At 39.0% G+C, this 26,456-nt stretch overlaps 1 protein-coding gene across 6 annotated transcripts in view; it reads left to right on the top strand.

Moving 5' to 3' along the window:
- Window positions 1-21,602, top strand: part of NRG3 (neuregulin 3) — a 972,177-nt gene extending 950,575 nt beyond the window's left edge. For 2 of the 6 annotated variants that reach the window (XM_084904764.1, XM_084904762.1), the window contains exons 7-10: window positions 6,954-7,090; window positions 11,411-11,578; window positions 19,114-19,185; window positions 19,429-21,602. In XM_084904764.1, the coding sequence (XP_084760890.1) occupies window positions 6,954-7,090; window positions 11,411-11,578; window positions 19,114-19,185; window positions 19,429-19,936 (885 nt within the window). In that variant the 3' untranslated portion in view covers window positions 19,937-21,602. Of the gene's footprint in view, window positions 1-6,953; window positions 7,091-11,404; window positions 11,579-19,113; window positions 19,186-19,428 lie in introns of all 6 variants that reach the window. The other 4 variants (XM_084904767.1, XM_084904766.1, XM_084904763.1 and 1 more) reach the window with 3 other exon arrangements.
- The last annotated feature ends 4,854 nt before the right edge of the window (window positions 21,603-26,456 follow it).

The raw sequence follows: 26,456 nt of genomic DNA, 5'->3' as shown, positions 1-26,456 counted from the left end.
CAACAGTGGTCAAGCTGTTTTTAATTGCTTGCATTAGAGATCCAGAAGAAATCATGTTCTAAAATATAACCACTCAATTTCACCATCATCTTGGCAAATAAGTCAGATTTGAAATAAAGATTCTTTTTGTGTGTGTGGTATAAAAAAAAAATCTTCCTTTGAATGTGCAAGGGCACAACACTTGCTTTAAGACAATGATAAGGTACAGGCACATTTTCTCCTCCAGTGCAAACATATAATTAATTAAAGATGGAGAATGATATTAGTTGACCTGTTGTATGAAAGATCACTGATTTGCTAGGAAATCCATTGTGAAAAAATTAAATTTCACTCAGATATTTGTAATGGGTGGTTCAAAAGGACCTTTTTAAAGAGAGTTGATAGCTAAATATCATAATCTAAAGCACAAATATACATGCTATTTTTCCATAAGATATAAATTATTATATTTTAAGTTAAATTTAGGAGGATGGCATTGCTTAATAGATTATATAGGTTTTGAGTGTACAATTCTATGATATGTCATCTGTATATTAAATTGTTTGCCCATCCAGAGTCAGTTTTTCCATCACCATATATTTGACCCACTTAACCCTTTACCATACTTATCCCCCTTCTCTCTGGCAGCCCCTATACTGTTGTCTGTATCAGTGAGGGTTTTTTTTTTTTTTCTTCTTCTTTGATGCTTTCATTTTTATATATCCCACATGTGAGTGAAAGCATATGGTTCTTAACATTTTCTCTCTGACTTATTTGGCTTAGCAAAATATTCTCAAGATGCATCAACACTATTGCAAATGACAGCACTTCATCCTTTCTTACGGCTGAGTAGTATTCCATTGTATATATGTGGTACGTGTGGAGGACATTTTGGTTTTGTTCATGTCCTGGCTGCTGTGAATAATGCTGCAATGAGCATAGGGTTGCTGGGTCATATGATAGCTGTATTCTTAATTTTTTGAGGAGCCTTCATACTGTTTTCAGTAATGGCTGTACCAGTTTACATTCTCATCAAACAGCAATGAATGATGGTCCCTTTTCCTCCACAACCTCCCTATTGTCTTGTTGATAATAGCCATTTTGCCGGGACCGGTTTGGCTCAATGGATAGAGCGTCGGTTTGGGGACTGAAGGGTCCCGGGTTCGATTCCGGTCAAGGGCATGTACCTTGGTTTCGGGCATATCCCCAGTAGGGGGTGTGCAAGAGGCAGCTGATCGATGATTCTCTCTCATCGATGTTTCTAACTCTCTATCTCTCTCCCTTCCTCTCTGTATAAAATCAATAAAGTATATTTTTTTAAAAAAGATAATAGCCATTCTAACGTGTGTGAGGTGGTATCCCATTGTAGTGTTGATTTGCATTTTCCTAATAGATAGTGAGGTTGGGAATCTTTTTTGACATGGACATAGATAAACCAAGAGCATGAAGACTGTACGTTATGTGCCACTGAGCTCCACCTCCTGGTGACTATGAAAGAGGGATGTTGCCCTGACTGGTTTGGCTCAGTGGATAGAGTGTCAGCCTGTGAACTGAAGGGTCCCTGGTTCTATTCTGGTCAAGGGCATGCACCTTGAAGGCATATCCCCAGTAGGCATGTGCAGGAGGCAGCTGATCGTTGTTTCTAACTCTCTTTCCCTCTCCCTTTCTCTCTGTAAAAAAATCAATAAAATATATTTTTTTTAAGAAGAAAGAAAGAAAGAAAGAAAGAAAGAAAGAAAGAAAGAAAGAAAGAAAGAAAGAAAGAAAGATGCCCATGCTGTCCTGTCCTCAATCCCTGCTCAGCTCCTGTAGACTCAGGTCTATGGCTCCTTTTAAGAAGTCAATCCATCTCATATTAGGTCTTCCTCTTTTCCTGCTGCCTTCTATTTTCCCAGCATTATTGCCTTTTAGCAGAAAGCCAGACATTTAAAACTGTTTAAAAAACACACTCCCCCCCTGCCTTCATTGCCTCGGGCTCCAGACCAGGGGGGTTATCAGCTGTCAACATTGCTTTCCAACACAGACACTGCTTGCATTTAGCCTTCTGACCCCCACTGTGTGCAAGCTGCAGAGCTAGAAACAAGAGAGTTGTCGCCCTGCTTCCAGCACGTGCCTGCTTCATTTGGCTGGCCTATTGATTCCAGTGCACCACAATAATGCATTAGGAGCGATGTTTTAATAAAAAATATAATTTATCAAAATTTGTGATAAATTATATGTTTATTTAGTTAAAATTTGTCTTGAGACTTTTTCTTTGACCTTTCTATTATTTACAAGTATGTTGTTTAATCCCTAAATAGTTTTGGATTTTCCAACTACCTTTTTGTTACTGATTTCTACTTTAATTTCAATGTAGTCTAAGAATATATTTTGTATGATTATTTTTTTTAAACTTCTTAAGGTGTATTTTTGTGGTCAAGAATGTATTTTATCTTAATGACTGCTTCCTGTGAATTTGAGAAGAATGTATAGTCTGCTGTTTTGGAAAGAGAATTTTAAGAATTTGATTGAATATAATGTTCAAATGAATTATATTGTTAATGATTTGCTGTCTGATGGATCTGTTAATTACTTTTAGGTGGGTGTTGAGCTTTCCAAGTACAATAGTGGATATGTCTATTTTTCCTTGCAGTTTATCAGTTCTTGCCTTATGTACTTTGATCCTCTGTTATGCACATAAATGTTAAGAACTGTTTTATCTCATTGGGGAATTGGCTCCTTTATCATTAGGTAAATGATACTTCCCTTTATCCTTCTTTATTTTTAATACATTTCTTTGTTGTGAAGTCTGCTTTATCCAAAATTAATATGACTGCTCAGCCTCCTTTTCATCACAGTTAGAATAATATAACTTTTTCTACTCTGTTACTATTATCCTATCTATCTCTTTCTATATAAAGTGGGATTTTGTAAACAACATATAGTTGGATTTATATATATATATATATATATATATATATGGAAAATCTTCATTTAGGCCATTCGTACTTCAGGTGACTATTAACATAGTTCAATTAATATCTGCCATATTTGCAATTATAATTTATAATTATTTATATTCAATCTTTGTGGTGTTTTTTTTGGTTCTCTTTCATTTCTTCCTTTTCTGGTTTTAGTTATTTGGTTTGATTCCACTTTCTCTCCTCTTTTAGCATAGCAATAATACTTCTTTTTAGAATTTTTTTAGCATTGCCCAAGAGTTTGCAATATACATTTATAACTAATCTAAGTCCACTTTTAGTAACATTTTAACATTTTATTGATAATATAGGCATTTTATAACAGAGTTTTTTAATTCCACTCTCCCATTCTTTATAACATTGCTGTCAATGATTTAAGTTGTGTATGTACTATTACTTTAAATGAACATTTTTTATTTGATTTATTACTATAATCACAATATTTTAATTTACCTTTATTTATTACCTCTCTAACATTTTCTTTCTTTATAAAAATCTGAGCTTCTGACTTATACACACATTTATTTCCTCCCAAGGAACTTCTATTAAATTTTTTGTAAGACAGGTCTTCTGGTGATGAATTTCTTTAGTTTTTCTTTTATAAAGTATTTATTTCTCCTTTATTTTTAAAGAATAGTTTCACTAGAGATATTATTATGTTGTTATCTTTTGTTCTTTTAACACTTTATTTCACTCTTTTCTTGTTTGTATGATTTATTAGAAGTCTACTGCATTTTTAAATATTTTTCTTTTTATGGCTTATCCCCATCCCCAGCATTTTATTTATTTAATTAAAATTTTATTTATTTAATATCTATCTATCTATCATCTATTATTTATTTAATTAATTAAATATAAATTTGGCATGATATTTTGTGTATAAATATTTTTATGTTTATCTTTCATAGTTTTTTTGTGAGCTTTCTATATCTGTGGTTTGGTATCAATAATTTTGGAAAGTTATAGGTCATTATTACTTCAAACATTTTTCATGCTTCATTTGCTTTTACTTCTTCAGGTATTCTAATTGTGCATGTTATATCTTTTGAAATTGTCCACAGTTCTTAAATATTATCTTCTGCTGTTCTCCTTTTTTTCTTGTATTTAAGCATTTAGTTTTTGTTTTGTGTTTCATTTCAGGAAGGTTCTATTGACTTATACACAAGATCATTGCTTTTTTTCTTTGTTTGTGTCCACTCTAAGGATGAGCCTATCAGGGGTATTTATCATTTTTGTTACAGTGTTTATTTCTAGCATTTACTTTTAAATCTTTCTCAGTGATTTTTCGCTGTACTTAAAGTACCCATCTTTTCTTGCATGCTGTTTACTTTTCCCTTTGAAACCATGAAAATATTTATGATTCTCCTTTTAAATTAACTGCCTGATCATTCCAACATATCTGTGCCATCTGCATCAGGTTCTGGTGATTATTTGGTCTCTTCAGACTTCATTTTTCTTGTCTTTTGGCATACCTTATAAAAGTTTGGTTCAAAGGTAGACATGATAGGTAATAGACAGTGAGTCAAATAGACCTTTAGTGTATGGTTCTATGTTAATCTGGCTTGTGGTTCGGTTTCATTTAATGTTTGCTGTCACTGCAGATGCCAAGGGCTTTAACACCTAGTGTTTTCTGTCTATTTATTTGTGTGTCTTTAGGTTTTCCTAAGGACTCCTTCTTACAACTTCCTAGCTGTCATTGCCTGTTGTTACAGTGGAGCCCTGGTTATGTGGTGTTAAGGACTGGTGGAAGGGAATCATTTCTGGCTTTATGATTATATTTCACTCTTTCAGTGAGGATATTCCTGGTCTACAACCTTCATAAGATTTATTCACTTTTTAACCCCTTATGTGAGACAGGAAGGCTACAGGGGTGGAGTCAGGGAAATTATCTTCTCTCAGGTGAGATAAGACTCCGGTAAAGTAATTTTTCACTGACAAGTAGGCAGTGGTAATGGAGAACATTCTGCATGCATTTCCAAGTGGTTATTTCCCCCCTTCCCTTGGTAGAGACATGAGATGATTTTTGAAAAATTGTTTGTTGTGTGAGAATCTGTTATTGGTCTGTATCAGAACCCTACCTCAGATTGCAGCCTTCAGGTGATTTTTACTTGCACTCTAGCCCACTCACAAAATTCCAACAATTTATTAAAATGTCCACTTATGTATTCCAACCAATGTATGGTCTCTGGCAGATTCTGCCACAGGGGAGCTGATCTTGACTATTACCCTCTGCATGCCCTCACCTGTCCAGATTGTAGAGTGGTGTTTTTCTCTGCAACCTGAAATATCTGATGGATATAAGAATAATCATTGGTTTTCTATTTGTTCAGCCTTTGTTTTTTATTGTAAAGACAGGAATGACCATTTCCAAGCTCTTTGTTTGTCAGAACTGAAAACTGGAAGCTATCTTTAAATTCATTTGAACCAACATGTATGGAATATCAGCTTGAAGGATTGCCAAAGCATCAGGAGTTGTTATAGTGTTCCCACATTTCAACTAACTCTGGATAGGAAGACAAGCAATTTAAACCTGAATCTCAGGTTAAATGCAGCCACTAAAATGTAAATGATTCTTATGAAAGCTGTGAGAAAAAAGAAAAAGTTTCAAAATAACAAATTATGAAAACAAATTTGTGTTAATGGATCAAAAGAGTGCAATTGAAAGCAGCTGTATAATATAACAACAATCTAAGCTTTTGAAAGAAATATTTTGAATAAAATATGTAGTACAAACCCTATGAATAATCAGAACGAGTAATAGGTTGATTCTATTCAAAACATTTATCCTGGATTTTGAAAAAGGCCCTCAAGCTCTGAGGATCAATAGATTCATTTAGGGCAGAAGCTCTGAACTAATGGGTCAAAAGCTAAATTAGGTATTTTGATATGCTAATTAGAATGGAAGCCCTTCCAGACCAAGCTGGGGCAGATGGAAGTCAGGGTCCCAGATGCCTGCTGGTGGCCAGAATGAAGCCCAGTCCTGGGTGTTGGAGGAAAACTGGTGACAGCAGCAGGGGGAAGGAAGGCCTACTCTTCACCGATTTTCCTGCATTGGGCCTCTAGTATTGTCAATATTCACCCCAACAGATTAGCACCATCTCTACTTTTCTCAAATCTTTGCCTTTACTATATATGCTTAAAAGTTATTTTTCTTTGTTCTGATTTTCATTTCTTCACAATGTCTATAGTTATATACCTTCTCATTTGCACACTATATATCCATATTCTTTTCTGTGAAATTCTTTTCATACATTGTACATGAATATCTAAATTCCAAAATCTCTGTAGTTTGGTTAGCATTCTACAAATGTCATTTCTCAGGAGAGTTTTTATCTGAAGTTTCTAGAAGAGAAACTGCTTCTTCAAGGACCATGATCCAGAGAAAGATGACTGGGCAACTGCCCATGTGAGATGCCATGTGATACTGACCTTGAGGCAAAATTGTCCTTAATATATAATCTCTGTAGGTTTTCTTTAGACTCTTGTGCTTATCATGTGTTATAGTCAAAGGTGAAACCAAGAATTAATACTATAAAGAGTGTAATGCTCACAAATTTCTCTTTTAGACACAGTAAATACTACCTGGTAACAGACTGAAAGAGGAAAACAGTGTGGAACTGTGGACAGAGACACTGAATCAATGTCCTCCGTAATTTTGAGAATGTTCTGAGTTTCATTCAATCAGTATTTATTGAATCCCCATTATTAGCAGCCAACTACTAATTAATATTTTAATAAAATTTGCATTGAATAAAACATGCTTGTGTTTATTTTGGCTGTGCCACCAATGTGGATTTAAATTAAAAGACAGAGAGTGTGGGGAAAGGGTGGGAGAGTGTACTCAGTGTGCAGACATGAGATGCAAATGATGCCTCTGCCATTCTCCTGTTCCGGTGGCCAGAGGAATGTTACTGGGGATAAATTGCCAATATATAAATTGCCAATACCTATCTGTAGTGTTACAGGCCCACTGCTCATCCTCCTGCTCAACCTTGTGCCTGTGATTCCCCACAGTACTCCAAGGCGGAGAGGCATCCTGTGACTGCACTGGAGAAAATGATGGAGTCAAGCTTTGCTGGCCCCCAGTCATTCCCAGAGGCCCCTTCTCCTGACAGAGGAAGCCAGTCTGTCAAACACCACAGGTACAGGTCGTTAATCATGGTGGAATGGGCACATTCACACCATGTGTGACTCTGGACAGCACATGCCCAGAAATGACAACACTGTTTAGGAGAGATTATTGTTCTTGCTTCTCTTGTGGTTCTCCATGGAGTGGATGCTCAAGCAGCTCACAGCAGGTAAACCAAACACACCAGCAGGCTGCCATGCCCTTCTACAAAGCCGGAAGGAGCTGCTAACAACACCCATCAGAGCTGCAGATACAGACCAGTGAATGAAATAATTACATTCTGGGGGGGAAAAAAAAAACACCCAAGAAACTATTAAAACATGATTTTCTTTTTAGCCTGCTTTATCACTCTCTGTAGATTTAATGATTAATTCTTTTCTGGGAAACTGATTTGATATGTTCCAGGTCTTTCACCATGACTCTTGAACAAAGAAACTTTCATGGGGGAAGAATCCTGGCAAATCCTCTTGAATCTGTAAGATCTATTATCAATGGGGTGGCATTCCTTGACAAGCTGACCATAGCAATTGGCTCTTTTAGGGAGAAAGCAAAAAATAATCTTATCTTACAAATTTTATGGATGGTTGAAAACTTATTAGTCATCTTCTATGGTAGTCACATACTGTGTTTTATACATAAGGAATCTGGAATTCTAAAAACTGAAAATCTTTGCTCTAAAACAAGTGCCAAAGTTTGAGACTAGTGCTGAAACAGACATGTTTATGTCATTTAAATGCATATTCTCAATCCTTGTAGAAATTATCCCAAGATTTGAGCTTTCTTTTCTTAGTACGAAGTATAGTATTTAAAATTTTAAAAAAACATTATGAAGAGATAAAAATTTATGAATAGAAAATATGAAAAATCATAGTTGTTCCCATCAAACCAACGTAAATATTGATTTTTACACACCAGGCAATGCTTTGCAAACCACCAGGTCAGAAGCACACATTGTATAAGGAAACTCTCTTTTTCCTTGCTTCTCAATGGGTCCAAAAAGGATTTAATTGATGCTGACACATTACTATGAGGTTTTCTGTCACTCCATATAAGCAGAGATCGAGATACTAAAATTTTGCTGTTTTTCAAAAGGTGATTTAAATATTTTTATCTCAGGATTTAAATATTTTTAGCTATTGGATAATTGCTTTAATTATTAACTACATATTTTGATTTATATCAATTAAAGAATTTGCAGATATTTCCCTCTGGGGGGGGGGGAACACACAAACATTTCAGTTCCCTGGAGCTAATAGAAGTTCTTTAATTAGGGAAATAAGTCCAAAATTACCAGCCTTTTAGAAGATGGATATTTTCTCCAAAACAGCATTTTCCCCTGCTGATTATAATACATGTTAAAGTGGTGTTGCACCCAGTTAAGTAAACTAACTAAATATATTATTCCAGCATGATGTTATGCCATCAATGTTTTAAAGTTGAGATAAAAAAAGAATTACAGCCGAAACCGGTTTGTCTCAGTGCTAGAGTGTTGGTCTTCGGACTGAAAGGTCTCGGGTTCGATTCTGGTCAAGGGCATGTACGTTGGTTGCGGGCACATCCCCGGTGGGGGGTGTGCAGGAGGCGGCTGGTCGATGTTTCTCTCTCATCGACGTTTCTGGCTCTCTATCCCTTTCCCTTCCTCTCTGTAAAAAATTCAATAAAATATATATATATTTTTTAAAAAAGAATTACAGCTTCTATTGTATTTGCGCTGCAAATACCCTATTCTTACTCCTTGTCTGCTGACTTCCTCCCTCCTAAACGTGGCTCCTACTGTGGTTTCTAGGAAATGGGATGCCTGTCGGAGACCTTCCTTTCTGTTTGGTTCAGTGACGTTGCAGTGCTGTTGGCCTGCATTGTGTCTTGGTAGATAGGCAAGGACTAATTTATAAAGTGCCTCTAAAACTTTCTAAGTTACAGTTCAATATCTCAGAGCTTTGTTTTGTAAAACATACAGGAGATTTCAATGAGTTCATGACTGGCAGCCTGGTGACTGATTTATGTAGCCTGCCAGCAGCTCCATGACTTCCCGAATGCTCCCTGGTTAGCAGGCTGCACTAGCTGGTGAGCAGTAATCATGGAACTGCTTTGTAAGATGGGCCACTAGTTTATAAGATAGACTTTGCTGCCATGAGTTTGGCTAACTATGAATAATTAATTTATTGCTGTGCCCTGCAAATATGACATATTTGAATAGCTCATGTATGAAGCAAAGCTATTAACTCAAAGCAATATTTCTTTTTAGTCAAAATTCTATTTCTTTTTTAAAAAGAAGTCTAATATGTCATGTCATATTTATTGCATTGTATTTGGCAATGTAAGCCACTTATCGATAGCACATATGTAAGCATTTTTTAAATAGTGAAAGAAGTCTGAGTTTGCAATGATTAGTGGGAGTCTCAAGTTGTCATTTGTGTGAGAGGAGCCAGGGGAACTCATTATGCTGAGCACCTGTTACATGCCAAACACTTAACATACTTTATTGCTTTTGACCCCGTATATATCTTATGGAAAGATGTAAGCATGATGCCAATGCCTTTCTCCACACATGTCCAGTCTTCACCTTTCTCTACCAGCATTGCTCTGTGCACTGGAAGGGCAGCAGGCTCCCTTGTCCTCTGGCTTCTGTCAGCTCAATGGGAGGCCCCTGCATGAGATGGAAGAGCCAGGGAGAGCAAGGTTCCAGTACTTCTACCTTCCCTCCCCGCTTGGCTGCCTCAGCTCTGTCCCTTTTCCTGGGGCTAAAGTGCCTGGCAAGTGGCCCTCTCCTTACAATCCCCTTGTCTCTCTATTCTGGTAATAGCTCCCTCCCCTGTCTTTTGGGTTACAGGGAGAGTAACAGCTGCCTGTTGTCACTAGCCCTGACATACAGCATTATCTTCTGTTGTCCTTTTTTCTCAAATGCTGACCAAACCTCTGTAAATGGCAAAATTTAGAGTGCCATCTATCTTCTTCCAAGACTCTAACTGGTACCAATATTTCCCCCAGTGCCATGCTGCTAATGATGTACAGACCGGAGGTGCACACCCAGATCCAGCTAACCCATGCACCTGAGCCTGAGCAACCTTCAGACTCCATAACTGCTGCTGGATGGTGCAGTCAGAAGCTGGAGGGAGGGAGGTGCATGTGCTGCTACGAGCTTCTTAGGCTTGTTGGTTTAGTGAGACCCCTTAATATTAGGCAACTTGGGACTCAACATACAAGAAATATTAAGAGAAAAAAATTACCGTAAATTGTAATAATCTGGTGTTTATACTAACTCAGGAAGTCCATGTTGGATTGAGAATATGAAGTTTGATCAATCATCTTAGTTCTCAAACTCTGGCCTTAAATTATATTTAAGAAGTTATTTTGTTTAGTAGAAATGATGGCAATATTCATGCAGAAAAACGTACAAAACTCCAAATAATAAAGTGATATGGGTAAACTCCTTTGGGGTACTTGTCTATTTAAAACCCATGGATTTGCTGACATTTTGAAAATGTTTGTAATCTTTTCTGTATAGTTTTATGTGATTGAATCACATATAAATTGTCATCTTAGGAATGTGTACACAGGAGCCAGTTCTCTGTCTGGTTCCCATGGAGTAGGTGAAATTCAGTGGGGAAGATTTTTAGAAAGAATCTTATTCTTTTGTTTAACATAATCTTTATAGGGATCTCACCTAAAGTATATTTAATTTTTACCTTTTGCCCTTTAGGGGCATCTGAAAATTGTTATTTTGGCATTTGGATGTAATAGTCAGAATGAGATGTTCAGTAAAAGCAAACTGGAAAAAGAAAATAACTTAGTTTCTCAAGATGGAAGGAATTTTGAGATAATGAACTGAGAATTTAGCACATATAATATGTTAAGGAGAGAATGCCGATCGTAATAAAGTTTGTTTATTCTACCACTAACACAAGTGACATTTTCCCCGTAGATCCCTTCAGGGCTTCCTGCGTTTGGTGCTTGTCAATGTCTAATAAGAAAGCCATGTTTACTGTTATTAGAGAGACAGCCACTGTAGCTTAAATACTGAGGGCGGATGGGAATCAGGAGCTTCAGGATTCCTTAAACCCACCTCTTAATTTGGCTGGAAAGCAGCAATTTTAGTCCATTGTGCTCCACATTAGAAAGCCAGAAACACAAAAACGTCTCTTGGTCTCAGCCTTTGCCAGGGGAAATGGACTTGGCAACTTCTGATCCCTCCTGGCAGATACACTCCAGTCATGGAGTATGGCCTGGGACTTGGAGGCTTTCGGGTGCAAATGCAGTGTTTAAAGAGTTTAAAGAGTTTGAGCAGCCACCTGTAAGGTTATGGCTATGACCGATGTGCTGGTTTTCTCTCCTGCAGCCGAAGTCTCTCCTCCTGCTGCAGTCCAGGACAGAGGAGTGGGGTGCTCCACCGAAACGCCTTCAGGAGGACGCCCCCCTCACCCCGAAATAGGCTGGGAGGGATTGTGGGGCCAGCGTATCAGCAACTTGAGGAATCAAGGATCCCTGACCAGGATACAATACCTTGCCAAGGGTAGGTCTGAAAACAATGACATGTAGGAAGGGTGTCATTAGTGCTATAGCTTTAAATTGAGTTGCTATGTTCATTGGGGTTTTTATTCATTGATTTTTGTCATCAATTAGCTATTTATACTTCCTTTCTTCTTTGTTCCACAATGGTGAACTAACTTAAAAGATTAGGTACAATGGAAATATATATTAGGGAGGTGCTTAATAAAAAAATAAACATAACACTAGCAAGAAAATAAATGTATACATATCTAGGCATTTTGTTATTAAATAGTTGCTAAAACAACTTAGAATTTGTCTTTGATTTAAAAACTAGAGATTTCTTAGGAGGAATAAAGTATTTCTTTATTCTTAGGCTTGAAAAAAAAACTACTTAATTCTCTGATAAGTATGACTATGGACAATAAGTAACCTATAGTATACACACATATATGTGTGTGTGTGTGTGTGTGTGTGTGTGTGTGTGTGTGTGTGTGTGTATAGGAGCAGTTTGCATATTTGATTTGCATATGCAGTTTGCATATTTTATTTACATATGCAAATAAACCAAACAGTGGAATGACTGGTCGATATGATGCATGCAGGAGCTGCCCCCTAGTGGTCAGTGCACTACTGTAGAAGAAGACCAGCTCAACCAGCAGTGAGGCTCACGGCTGGTGAGCACAGTGGCAGTGGCAGGAGAGGCTCTGCAGCAGTGCTAAGAAGCCCTAGGGGGTGTGTGACTGCTGGCTTAGGCCTACTCTCTCTGACAGGCAGACATTCCCCAAGGGGTCCCAGACTGAGATGGTACAGACAAGGCTGAAGGTCTTCCCTGCTCCAGTGCACAGATGTCATGCACCAGGCCTCTAATAAAAGAGTAATATGCAAGTTAACCATCACTCCACTCCACAAGCCACACCCAAAGGCCAATCAGAGCAAGTATACAAATTAACCCCAACCAAGATGGCTACAGCCAAAGAGGCTTGGGTTTCTCTGGCAACAGAAGAAGTCAAGCTTTCCACCTGTCCTAGCAGGCCTAAGCCTCCACTCAAGGCTACAAAGTTTCAATTATAGAAGGTAAACAAATCCAAACAGAAACCGCTGCTGCCACTGAGCAAGCAGGAGGCTTGGCTCTGCTCCTGGCTACAAAGTTTCAATTGTAGAAAGTAAATATATCCCAGATACCAGGCCCTCCGCTTGGGTAGCTGGGGGGCATGGCCAGCCTGCAAACCACAACAGGCCCCTCGCTCAGACCACAGCACACCCCAAGGGAACCCTTACCCTGATATGGGATACCCTTCAAGGCAAACCAGCTGGCCTCCACCCATGCATCAGGCCTCTATCCTATCTAATAAAAGAATAATATGCAGATTGACCATCACTCCAACACACAAGATAGCTGCCCCCATGTGGTCAAAGATCCTGCCCCATTGTGGACACAAGATGGCCAGCAAGGGAGGGCAGTTGGGAGGCACCAGGCCTGCAAAAAAGGGCAGTTGTGGGTATTCAGGCAAGTAGGGGAGGGCAGTTGGGAGGCACTAGGCCTGCAAGGGAGGGCAGTTGAAGGTGATCAACCCTACAGGGGAGGCGACCAGGCCAGCAAAGGAGGGAAGTTGCAGGCAAACAGGCTGGCAGGGGAGCAGTTAGACATCAATCAGGCTGGCATGGGAATGATTAGAGGGTGATCAGGCTGGCAGGCAGAAGCAGTTAGGGGAAATCAGGAAGGCAGGCAGGCGAGCATTTGGGAGCCAGCAGTCCTGGATTATGAGAGAGATGTCTGACTGCCTGTTTAGGCCCAATCCCGAATTGGGCCAAAACGGGCAGTCGGACATTCCTTGAGGGATCCCAGATTGGAGAGAGTGCAGGCTGGGCTGAGGGACAACCCACACCCTGCCCCATGCATGAATTCTGTGCACTGGGCCTCTAGTATATATATCTGTAATAATAAAAACATAATATGCTAATTAGACTGGATGACCTTCCAGATGAGGCCAGAGCTGCAAGGGCTGAGGTGCCCATTGTGGCAGGCAGGGGCTGAGGCAGAGGCAGTGGTGGGGGCCAAGCCCCTTGCATGAATTATTGAATTATGTCACTGGGCCATATATATATATATATATATATATATATATATATATATATATATATATATATATAATCTGCTTCCATCAAGCATCCTTGAATGTGTCTTAGTTAATACTGACAGCATGATTTCAAAGTACAATTTGCTGAACTCTGGTCTCTAAGTCAATTCATGGTACAGGGATGGAAATATGGGCTTTGGGCAAGACATCTGCTATTCTTCCTTGCAGTGCAAGGTTGTCCTTCCTCTATCAGGGGTCTTCAAACTACGGCCCGCGGGCCACATGCGGCCCGCAGAGGAGTCTGATCCGGCCCGCCAGGTTTTTTGGGCAGTGAGCGCAGCCGAGGTGTTACAGTAGGAATTAGTAGTTCATATAGTCCGGCCCTCCAGCTCTCTGAGGGACCGTGATCTGGCCCCCACTTTAAAAAGTTTGAGGACCCCTGCAAGTGGACACAGATCTTTACAGGGCTCAAGGTGTAGTGAATGGAATGGAGGATGAACTTTAGTCCCATTCACCTAATGGACTGTTCAACCAAACATGTAGCTCTTACTTGAAATGACTAAAGCTCCAATCTTTGGCCCTTACATCTTGTGTGAATTTGAGATAGTTTTATGGTCTAAGCTTAATTTTTTTCATCTATAAATTGAATAAAAATAATAAAGCCTTCCTCAAGGTTGTTGGGAAGATTTTTTTAAAAAAATATGTGTGGAAAGAGCTTGTACCTTGTCACCTGATAAGCAGAGGTAGTACTGGTTTGTATTGTATCAGGAACTGTTATAAAATTATCATTGATTTCAAGAATAATGCAACCAGGGTTTACAACAGGAATTTCAGGAATCTGTTCCCTCACACAAGCCAGGTTCTTATCACATCTAGTTTTTATCTCTCTGGATGAGCCAGGCCAGGTTTCTAAGCTGTTTTGCCCTGGGTGATGTCCCCACACTGTCTCAAGGTGGAGGCCTAAGCAAATAGGAAGTCCATCACAGGGCCTTACCCTTGTCTTTTCTTCTGGGCAAGAGATATGTGCATTTCTACTCTGTCTGACAAAGCTCAGCAACAGATTTCTTTAGGAAGACAAGGAGACAAGAATTAAATAGCCTGTGGCTGGGTTTTGTAATTTTGAAGCAATTCCAAATGTAGTGCAAAATGTAGTTGGTACAGATCTGCAAATTCAACATAACAGCCAACTTATCCAAAATGTATGACATAATGCAAGTCAAGAAGTAGCTGGCATTTCTTTCTGCCTTTTATCTGGAAAAGGAACTTGTATTTAGCCTACAATGATAACTAGTCAGATTTCATAGTTATTTTCCTTCTTAAGTCACTGATAATGCCCGTTGCCAAGGAATAGTACATTTTGTAAATGGAGAGGGAGCCCAGCTCATGCTGTATTTTTTTTTCTGATGGTCATGTTTTGGCTGTCATTCCTCATGACCAGGTGTAAGGATGCTCTGAGCTGCTCTGGGCACAGGCTTCAACCACACATACATGAATTTTTGGAGGTACCCATTGTATGTTCAGAGGTGCCCTGTTTTGTCTTTTACCTCCTGAGAAACTTCCACTTACTATCTGCATGGCAGTGGTTTTGTTTTGGTTCAGTCATCATCGGGGCTGGAATATTCTCTCCAGCTGGCTGGCCACGTGTATTTTCCTGTGTGTGATATGCACCCAGTGTTGATAAATGGTGACTCTAAGTATAAGTCACGGTGTGCTCAGCACAATGAATCTCAGGGAGCAATCTCATTCTCAGTTCTTGAAAACAGCTATTTTCCACTCCTGGGGGACCTTCCATCTCTCTGGACTGGAAATAGGATTGGTAATAGAATTTCACAGTTAAAGGCCCTCTTCAAATCTGGCCCTAGCCTGAAGGGGCAGTGATTGAATTTGCAAGGGCCATCCGCCATCTGCTGCTTATTTATCAAGCATGTGGGCGCTGTCTGCTAAGGCAGGCTTCGGTGGTGGGACTTCTCTCTGTGGCACTGACTTCGGCCCAGTTTGAACCAGTAGTTCTCTCAGTGAAGCCTGAGGAAGGTGTGCACTGGTAACTATTCAGGAGCCTTTCCCCTGATTAGCGGGATCAGGGATAGCCACGGCAATGGCTCCCAGAGCTCTGAGTTGTGTCATGTCAGGCAAACCAAACTGATGTATTCACATGCTAGACCAGTGGTTGGCAAACTGTGGCTCACGAGCTGCATGTGGCTCTTTGGCCCCTTGAGTGTGGCTCTTCCACAAAATACCACATGCGGGCACATATGTACAATGTGATTGAAACTTCATGGCCCATGTGCAGAAGTTGGTTTTTGGCTCTCAAAAGAAATTTCAGTCGTTGTACTGTTGATATTTGGCTCTGTTGACTAATGAGTTTGCTGACCACTGTGCTATACAGAAAGAAATGGAGTCACAAAAGCTTGACTGCCACCTTCAAAGTAGAAGGGATATGAAGTATACTGACTGTTTACAGTATATAACCTCCCAATCCATGGGTCAACTCTCAACCACTGAGCCTCATCGGCCTGGCAATATTTCACTTTTTCACCATAGTTACTGAGGAAATGCACTGGTGATTTCTTTGCTGAGGTATCAGAGGAATGACAGTCCAAATTGGCATTTTACAGTCAATGAATGACAAGCTCATGGATCAAAATTGTGAATGAGTGAGTGACTGTCAGGGATTCAGACCTATGTCTTCAACCCAGATCACGTCTAGAAATTTTGCTCTCACTTAAACTCATGGAGAAGAATAATCTGCTTCTCCTCAATACCAGTGCTGGACTCTCACAGACGTGAGGAGGGAAGGGAGGGTTACCAGTGTCCTCTGGGGAGTAGTGCAGATGCATTTCTTCAGTTAGTTCTCAGAGCATTCCCCTAGGGCAGTGTACCACCTGATGGTTTTCATTGAGGAAAAATTAAAAGGATGCTGCAATTCATTTAAAAATGGTGTTGGGGCTTTAATTCATCTGATCCAAAAGAAAACCACATTTGGGAGAGTTCTATTTGCTTAGAGCACGTCTTCATGTTATTGGCAGTTGTGTGTCCCATGTCCCTTAACTGACTTGTGAGGTGACCTATAGGTCAGCTGCAATCCTCTTTCTTATCTAAACCCTTAATTCAGCAGTCAGACTTGTTAGAAGACTGCTTAGAGTTTGGCTTGAATTGCTTTTGATCACTTCTTCATCAGGCCACATTGTTGACTTATTGAAGCAATGATTGTCTAAATCCTCTAAGATATTACACATTTTTCTAATAATAAAGGCCCAGTGCACAGATTCATGCACTGATGGGGTCCCTTGACTTGGCCTGCACCCTCTTGCAATCTGGTACCCCTCAGGGGATATCAGAAAGCCGGTTTTGGTCCAATCCCCACAGATCAGGCTGAGGGATCCAACCTGTGCATGAATCTGTTCACCAAGACTCTAGTATGCATATAAGATCTTTGGTTAATCTCTTCCTGCTCTTCCCCCTGCCCCCTTCCCTCTGAGATTCATCAGTCTGTCCCATGTTACCATGCCTGTGCATTGAGTGTCTGCCTCCTGGTGGTCATTGTGCATTATAGCTACTGGCTGATTGGCCCGTCGGCTGGTCAGCTGGTTGGCTGGTCACTTAGGCATATATATATATATATTTTTTTTTTCTCCAAATAATATTTAGATCCTGGTATAAGGATTTGCATCTATGACCATCACATTTTAAATCTATTAAATTCTACCTACTGATATAGACTCATAATATTTATGATAAATACAATTTTATCCTAATTACATTTTTTGTCTCTGTGAGGTTAGTGAATCTGGTAGTAAACATTCTGTATCTTCAGAGCTATGAATGGTGTTAATCACATGATATTCAGAACAAACATAAAACCCTTTAATTGGTTCCATCTCTTCTTAATGAAATCAAATAGAACTCTTAGGTTTAGATTTTTAGTTCCATAACACCAAAAGCAAATAGACCAAAATCCCTGGAAAAGTTCCTTGTACGTGGTGGCTAAACACTTTACACAGGTAGGAATTGCACATTCTTTAAAAGGTGTTTTAATGCAGCTTGAATATCCACTCATTTCTGGCTTTCATAATAACAATTAAAATAAGACAACTTGGGGTTAACTTCTTCTTCATCTGCTTACTAATGGTAACTTGTGACAAATCACTCCAGTTTCTTCATTAATTACATGGTAATACTAATATATTAACCACAGTTCTTTTTTTAAAAAAATAGTGAAGCAATTAAAGGTGAACGTGCTTTTTAAAAACACCATGTAGCCTGACCAGCATGGCTCAGTGATTGAGCATCATCCATGAACCAGGATGTCACGGTTTGATTCCCAGTCAGGGCACATGCCTGGGTTATGGGCTCAATGTCCAGTAGGGACATGCAGGAATCAGCTGATCAATGATTCTCTCTCATCACTGATATTTTTATCTCTTTCTCCCTCTCCCTTCCTTTCTGAAATCTATTAAAAACATCTTAAAATAAAATCACTATGCAAATGTTAGCTCTTGTTATTATGTTTGAAATGGATGCTAATTGGGGCATAAAGTGTTTATCTCTAAGATGTGATATGTACTCACATGCCTATTCCATCAAGGTTTATTGGTTACCTACTCTGTACTAGGCACAGTGAGAGAGAGGGTGGGAATATAAAGACACCTAATTTGCTCCCCATCTTTTCTCCCCATCTGATAGCTTTACTCCCATCATGCCCTTGAATAAACACTTCTATTTGGTATGCTACACTCTTCATTGCAATTATTCTTTCCTTGAATAAACATGACTTTTATTTACATTACAATGTAACACTAGGGAATGATAGTTATTATATGGAGGGTAGATATGTTTAGATTACACAAATGTTAATGTTTAATTTAATGTTTTAATTAAGGACAAATAACAGAAACTGAGTAAAAACTACTGTCAAACTCCCCAAACCACATTTCTTTGAATCTATGACTAGCTGTCCCACCTTGTGGCACTGAAAGCTCAGAATCACTGAGAACTTCACGAGCTCTGAACAGGCCAGAAAGGGCCTCGTCAGATTCTGGAATCTTCAGTTGACTTAAATGGCAGGTTGGTATGCTTGACAAGCCATTGATATGCACCAGTGAGCTGCCTTCCTTGGCTGCAGAGATCACGCATGGAAAGTTGCTAGATTGGTAGAGGCCTTACAGAGCTCACTTCCTGCTTGTCCTTGGGCAGAGAGAAGAATCTTGTGCCTCCCATTTCCCATTTCAGCAGTTTGTAGTGAGGCAATAGTGTTTGTTCCCCTAGAGTTGTGAAGCAGAAAAACTCTGGACTCTAGTACCTTAATGCTTAATGAGGGGCTTCCCAGTTTCTCCAAGTAGGTTGGCCACATGAGTGGTAAACCAGGGCTGAGAGGGTGGTCGAGTTGATGGAGCGATGCCGTGATGGGTTTCCTGTTTGTCACTATGGGAAGGCCACACTTACTAGTATCTGCTCAATCCCCATTTACTTTGTATTCTAGGATAGAGGTCAGGAAGACTATATCCCACCTGCCTATACAGCTGTGGTGTGTTGAAAGATCCCTGGACTTAAAGTAAGAAGATCTGGGTTTGAGTCTCAGTCTGTCACTTATTTTCTGTGTGACCTTGGGCAAGTCACTGCACCTATCTGAGCTTCAGTTTCCTTCTCTGTTTATCTGGGAACATATTCTGCGTCTGATGGGGTTGCTGTGAGAAGTCAGTGAGGTGGTGCATGTGGCAAGTGCTTTGCTGGCTGGAGCGTGCTCTGAAGAAGCCCCGGCAAAAGGCAGACTGTCTAACACGCTCTTTCTTTTCAGGTATTCATCCACCGGTTTAAAAACCCAACAGGATGCATCCGCACATATGCAACTGCCTTCGAGAGAGACAAACTCCTATTTTAATAGCTTGGATCAGAAGGACCTGATGGGATATTCATCCCCAAGGGCCAGTTCTGTGCCCATCATCCCTTCGGTGGGGCTAGAGGAAACCTGCATGCAAATGCCAGGGATTTCTGAAGTCAAAAGCATCAAATGGTGCAAAAACTCCTACTCTGCTGATGTTGTCAATGTGAGTATTCCAGTCAGCGATTGTCTTTTAGCAGAACAACAAGAAGTGAAAATATTGCTAGACACTGTCCAGGAGCAGATCCGAATTCTGACTGATGCCAGGAGGTCAGAAGACTACGAACTGGCCAGTGTAGACGCTGAGGACAGCGCGAGTGAAAACACCGCCTTTCTCCCCCTGAGTCCCATGGCCAAATCGGAACGGGAGGCACAGTTTATCTTAAGAAATGAAATACAAAGAGACTCTGCATTGACCAAGTGACTTGAGATGTAGGAATCTGTGCATTCTATGCTTTGCTCAACAGGAAAGAGAGGAAATTAAATACAAATTATTTATATGCATTAATTTAAGAGCATCTACTTAGAAGAAACCAAATAGTCTATCGCCCTCATATCATAGTGTTTTTTAACAAAATATTTTTTTAAAGGGAAAGAAACGTTTCAGGAGGGATAAAGCTTACCACGAAAGCTTTTGGGTGGAATTCTGAATACAACTTCAGTTAGTCCCCACGCTGTCCTCTCTGGCTCCTGGTAGATGTGGGCGATTCAGCCCCTCAGCCCCACAACAGTGTCCTCGTCACAGGGCACTGGCAGGTGCCTGGTTTCAGAGACAAGCCTCACCCCGAGGGAGGGTGTGCCAGTGGGCAGACAGCCCTTGCCATTTGGCTTGGCAGTCCCAACCCCTAAATTTCTCTTCACTCGACAGCCTCATCACAGGTTATGTCATGTCAACCAAGGTAGTGTTTTCTATTTCATTTTGAGAATGGCATAGGCCTGGGAAGGAGAAGGAGGACAGACATGGAGGGAGCCATCGGGGCAAACTCAGCTGCTTTTTCGTGCCATCTTCCTCTAAAATTTGAAGGTGCCGAATCTCAGAAGAAGATATGAAATCAATATATAAAAAAGGACAAAAAAATCAGTGTCATGTCACTAAAGTCATGCTGATAGAAATGTTTTTCTTTGAGATCATTTAGGACGCCAAAGGAGCATTTCTCAGTGTGTGTGTGTGTGTGTGTGTGTATGTGTGTGTGTGTGTGTGTGTGTGTGTGAGAGAGAGAGAGAGAGAGAGAGAGAGAGAGAGAGAGAGAGAAAGAGAGAATGCGTGCGTGTGTGTGTGTGTGTGTGTGTGTGTGTGTGTGTGTTTACTCCCTTGAGCACTGGTATGCTGTATGCACATGTGTTCATTGTATGTGTGTGCATGTGTGTGTGTGTGTGTGTGTGTGTGTGTGTGTATTAAGCTTGCTAAAATTTGTTCTGAAACATCAGGGAATCTAATATTAAAAAAAAATTTCCCTCTTAGATCTGTTCACTTTAAATTTTTCCATTAAGTATAAAGTTCAGTTAGTAAGTTCTTACATCAAAGTCACTTGCATGGTGGGGTCCTATAAAACCGTTGACAATGTCTAGACCATTTTCTGATGTGAATACTTCTGAGAGGAACAACTGTAGGTCCATTGATGATATCTGTATCACAGGAGAGTTGAACGTGTGTGTTTATTTTGAATCATGCGTACTTAGATGATTTACACAACCAACGACCAAATTGACAGTTATCCTTTGCTTTTTTCATGAGCCTCATTAGTATTTATTTTGTAGCTAGTCTACAACTTGTGGACCAAGATATTGGCTTCTGTGGTGAATATGGAAAGAATAAATTGTTGAAATCACAAAGCCAAGTATTCCGTTCACAGGAAGCCCCAAAAGAAACGTAAATTGTGTTGTATGTTCATTTGGAATAAAGCAATATTTTTACCACTGCTGAGGTGAGCGGGGACGCCTCCTGGAGACTTGTCTGTTTTATTTACCCTGACTTTGATGGGGGCATTCAAGAAAATTAGTGTTCACATAACCAGTCTTTTTTCCAATTATTGGTGGTGTTGTTATGTTTACACTGTTTTAAATAAAAAGACACAGTATTTGAAAGTATATAAAAGATTTCTTTGACTGCAGTTGGGAAAACCTTGCTTGAAATTGTCTTTTTCCATTGAAAAGGAATGTAACTATTTCAGAATCAGACATTGAACATATACAACTCTTATTTGAAGTTAAGTTGTTTCTGATGAAAATACATTGCAAATTGCTCTTTGAGAACATTCTTTAATAATAGACACAATGCCACACAGGGGGAAGAAAGAACAGTATGTTTTTCAGCACTGTTTTGTGAAAATTCAAGGTCTCAAATGTTGAAAACATTTTGGTAGAGATGCATTTTATATACAACAAAAGGTTCGTGCTACACATTAGTTGTCCCATTACAGTTTTGTTTTGTTTTTTTAATTTATAGGTAATGTTAGCCTCTTAAAAGATGATTATAAATTTTTATTCCTAGATCATCTATGTTCTCTTTTTAAAATATGATATCTTTGGGGAAAATTTGGAAAAATAGTCTTAGCAGGTATATAAAAACCCTCTTAAGGTACATATCAAATATGTTATTGTCTTGAAATTTACAATAACTATAAACATTGACTAGAAGGCCTCATGTTTGTTGATGTCAACCTTGTTCTTGGTTTTTTGTTGTTGTTTTTTTCACTGAAAACGTTACTTGTTGCTTATCTGAAGGAGTCTACATAATTTACCTATTTAGGAGGTTATGTACTCCATGACTCACTGCAGTTATGTTAATATATTATTTACTCTGCAAAGATTATCAGTTAAACATAAGTCCTGGTCCAACCCATTATTTTTTAAAGAAGAACCACAGATTGTGTGAATGTAAACACCCTGGTGCATTCTGAAGAACATGACCATCAGGCACACCCACTGGCAGTCTCATGTGAAATTAGAGATAGTGTTACTTCCTAATTGATAAGTCCAGACAAACTCTTCCATAAAGAATAAATATTAATGTTACTTTTAGTGGTCATTTCTCTCCTTTTGGAATATGAAGCTCTCCTTTGAAAAAGGCCCAAGCTCAAAATGCTCATTTTGGGCACCAGCAGATGAGTGCTGAGAGCATCAAGACTCACGAAGCTGATCTAACGTGGCAAACACCTGGAGCCATCGGTCCTCGGCCTTCGAGCTGGTGTGCCCACCAAGAAACACTGATTTCTACAAGACACCTGTGGTTTTGCTTCACTTCCCTTGTCTTTATTATGTAACCAGGTTTGTAATTAAGTCAGCTGGATATTTGTTATTAACTAGAAAATGAATGTCAGTCGTTATTTTTACTCTGAATCATCTTCTGATATGAACGTTGTTCATAAAGCCTATGTTAGTCCAATTTGCCAGTGACTGCCATGGAATGCATTGGTTCAAAACATCTGACCAATTTTATGCTAATGAGAAACAGTAGAAACAATGTTGGATAATGGGCATCCACATTTTCTTCCTGGTTTTCCTATGCACACAAATTATGAAGTGCTCCATTTGATATTCTAGTCCTGCATCTCTCTACTTTGCTATGGGTTAAGGACTAAATATTTATAAGTGACTCACATTCCTAATACTTTACATCATTTCTAAGCATCAGCTGCAAGACCTTCTGTAGGAGAAATAGTGCTGTTTTCAGGACTTGTCAAATTAGTCTGTTTTAATCATAGTGACATATCAGACCTGCCAAAAAGAGAACAGAAGGGACAAGCTGACACTGCCTTCCAGAGTAGATGACAGTAAATCTACAATGCGAGTGAGTCTCCAGTGACCATGGCCAAGGCCAAGGCTGTCCATGAGCAGGTGTCTACCAGAACACACTGGGTGCCATACCTCCCGGCAGCATGGTGCTACAGGAAGCCACGCCTCCCTCAGTGAGGGGGGTGGTGGTTCCTCACTTCCAGCCCATAATCCAGAAAACATTGCCCTGAGACAAGTGCTGTGAGACATTCCTCAAGAAAGCATGTCGTACACATACCTAGGAACCCAGTAGGAGGGGTGGGATTTTTATTTGATGTTTTGGTACCTGGGAAACATTTTATATATAAGAAATACTTTTTTATTATTCAATTGTGTAGATTCAGTGCAGTGTGTTCAGTGACAGCATGCCTATACTGTGTTTGTACTTTAGTCTTCAGAAATTCAGTCTTCATCCAGCGAAAACCAGTACAGCGTTTCGAGGGTGACCTCAATTTTAAGTGTATCCCAACATTTCATGGAAAATGAGGCCTTTATAATAAGCTTTATCTCTTTCTCTTTTATTCTTTCCCTTTTAAGAAATAGTGAGGGCAAAGCAAGAAATTCATTCCTTGTTTTTTCATAACAATCTGTTTTCTACTGTGACCACACACATGCACAAACATACAAATATAAATATAAAAATATATATGTATACTATGTATATTACATTTATGTGTTTCGTTATTTTCATAGCTTTGTTTTTGTTTAAATTGACAAATAGAAAAGCGATGGCCTTCAGGAATGCCAATGAAATCAAATCATGTTGTGCTCTGTCAACGTTTAGATTGTACAGGTATTTTTCAGTTCTTTCTCTTTTTGGGTAAGCAGACGTGTCCTCAGGTTGGAAAAATCAAAAGAACAGGAAATAAAATCTCTGCTAGATTATCTCTTAGAAATGAAGATTGAACTATGAGTGTATATGATTGCTGAACCTATAACGTATGAGGATCTCAAGTATGTTTTTTACAAATTAAATTAACTTCTCCCAAGGGTCCCTTACATAGGTGCCTTTGACTTCCAGCACGCCTTACACTCTAGTGAGGTGAAGGTGGAGGGGACTATGGGTAATGTTGGATACCCAGTGATGACAATAGCAGAGGTGAGCAGACCTAGATGTACTGGGCTTCTACTTCTTTGATAACCTTCTGGCATAATTCCTGTATTGATTGCATGTGTAATCTTGCCTATGAAAGAATTGTGTGATAGTAAGCAATCTCTTCTGTTGGAAATGCATTACAAAATCATTATATTGAAAGCCGTTTTTGTGAAAGCTTCTACCTTATCTGCCCATAATAGGGGTCCCATGACACCATTTAGCAAATAAGGAGGATGATCTAGTTTCATCTCCAACTTCTTTCCAAATTGAATACCTTGCTATCCAATCATTATAACTCAGACGTTACCTAGTCACTTGCCATCCTATTATTTCAACACAATCCTTTAGAAAGTTAATGGTTATAAGACTATCTCTGTAAGACTAAAAAAAAATAATTGGAATCTGTATATGAATCTATGAATAAGACGTAAATGTACAATGCTCCATTTCATTTCCTTGCAGAAATAGTTAAGATTGCTTTTGTGATTGTTTTTAAAGTAAATTTACTTAGGACAGATAATAAAAATGAAGAGTTGACCAAGAAAAGATCTAATTTAAATGCTTAAGCATAGAACTTTCCTCAGATTTTTGTGTCAACATTTTTTGCAGATTGTTTTTAAGAGAAACTGCATTCTGTGAACCTTTATCAAAGTGGGAGTAAGGGTTTCTGCAGAGAGAGCATGAGACCTTGAAGCTACTTCCTCTCATAGAGACAGGGGACACTCTCATTGGATGCACAGGATATTGACTGGTATTCTTGATTATTTGCATCTAAAACTCATTAACATAAACTCTCCAATTAATAGTGTATAACTTTCTCTGAAGTCTCATGTTATAGTGGCAAATAATCATGTCTTTGGGGAACATAAAAGACCAAAATATAACTATTGGAAGTAAACCAAAAATGTAAGGTTTACTTCCTTATTTCATTCTGGTTGTATTGCTGTTTTTGACAAGTCAGTGTCTATTTGATCTTCTCATAACATCCCGACCAGCACTATTCTTTCATTTTTAACTTATCCTCATCAAGATTCTAAAATCTAAAGTCCTTAAGTCTTCAATAAAGCAATGCAGGATATAAAATAATTTTATTAAAAAACAGTAAAACTTTTTAGGTTTTGTTGGTTGTTAAAGTTATAAGGATTCCATGTAGTTGCTTACAAAATCAAAATAGAAAAAAAAAGTCTACATTTTGAAGCTTGTTTTTTGGTGTATTTTTAGAAGGCTGAGGAAGCACTTCTACGGCCTTGTTACATTTTACATTGATCCTGTCCTTTAAGAAACCACTATAAATTTAAGGGCTTAAACAATCATGCGTGCGCACACATGGTATGTAAAAACTCAATGTCATGCTCCTTTTCCTTATATTTTTCCCCTTTCAGGTCACCTAAGTATGTCCAAACTCACACCATGGGAGACCTTGAGTTTAGATATGTTTCATAGGACATGAATGCAGCAAGAAAATATAATGATTATCTTCTATGATTTATACAGTCAGCTTTTGAATGTTTCCATCAATAGAAGTGTGGAGAATTGACACATTTGTTCAAACTGAAGCAAATGGGAGAACATAAAGCTCATTGTCAAATCACTGCACCCTCACCAGTGACCACTGTGTACACTTAAAGGTAACTAGAGAGAAGTACCTTGGCTCTCTCTTGCTTTTGTAACTACATGACTGTAGACATTAAATATAAATAAAAACACTTTCCATAGTTCTTAGTAAATAATATATTTTATTAACACATTTGATCATATTTTAAATAAAGAATTATGTCACACACAGCAAAATGGTCCCCAGAATATTTTTAGTTGTCATTTTTTTAAATCTACCAGAAATAATCTTTTGTGCCTGTGATACCAATTCTGTCTCAAGGGGTATGTATGTATCTCCTTGGTTTTCTCCTGAAAAAAACATTTCAAAATGATGTTTATGTGGGATATGAAGGCTTTGGGAAATAATCCTAGATGTGTGTCCTTCGGCATTTCAGTACTGTTGAGTTCCATTGTGTCCACATTTTGTTTCAGAGAGATACATTGCTTATTCAAAATCAGAATGTGAAGTTCATGATCA

The sequence above is a fragment of the Pipistrellus hanaki genome (assembly GCF_964339955.1).
Source record: "Pipistrellus hanaki genome assembly, chromosome: 14".
NCBI classification, from domain to species: Eukaryota; Metazoa; Chordata; class Mammalia; order Chiroptera; family Vespertilionidae; genus Pipistrellus; species Pipistrellus hanaki.
Note: the sequence above shows the minus strand (reverse complement) of the source record. Positions and strands in the feature narration are given on the sequence as shown.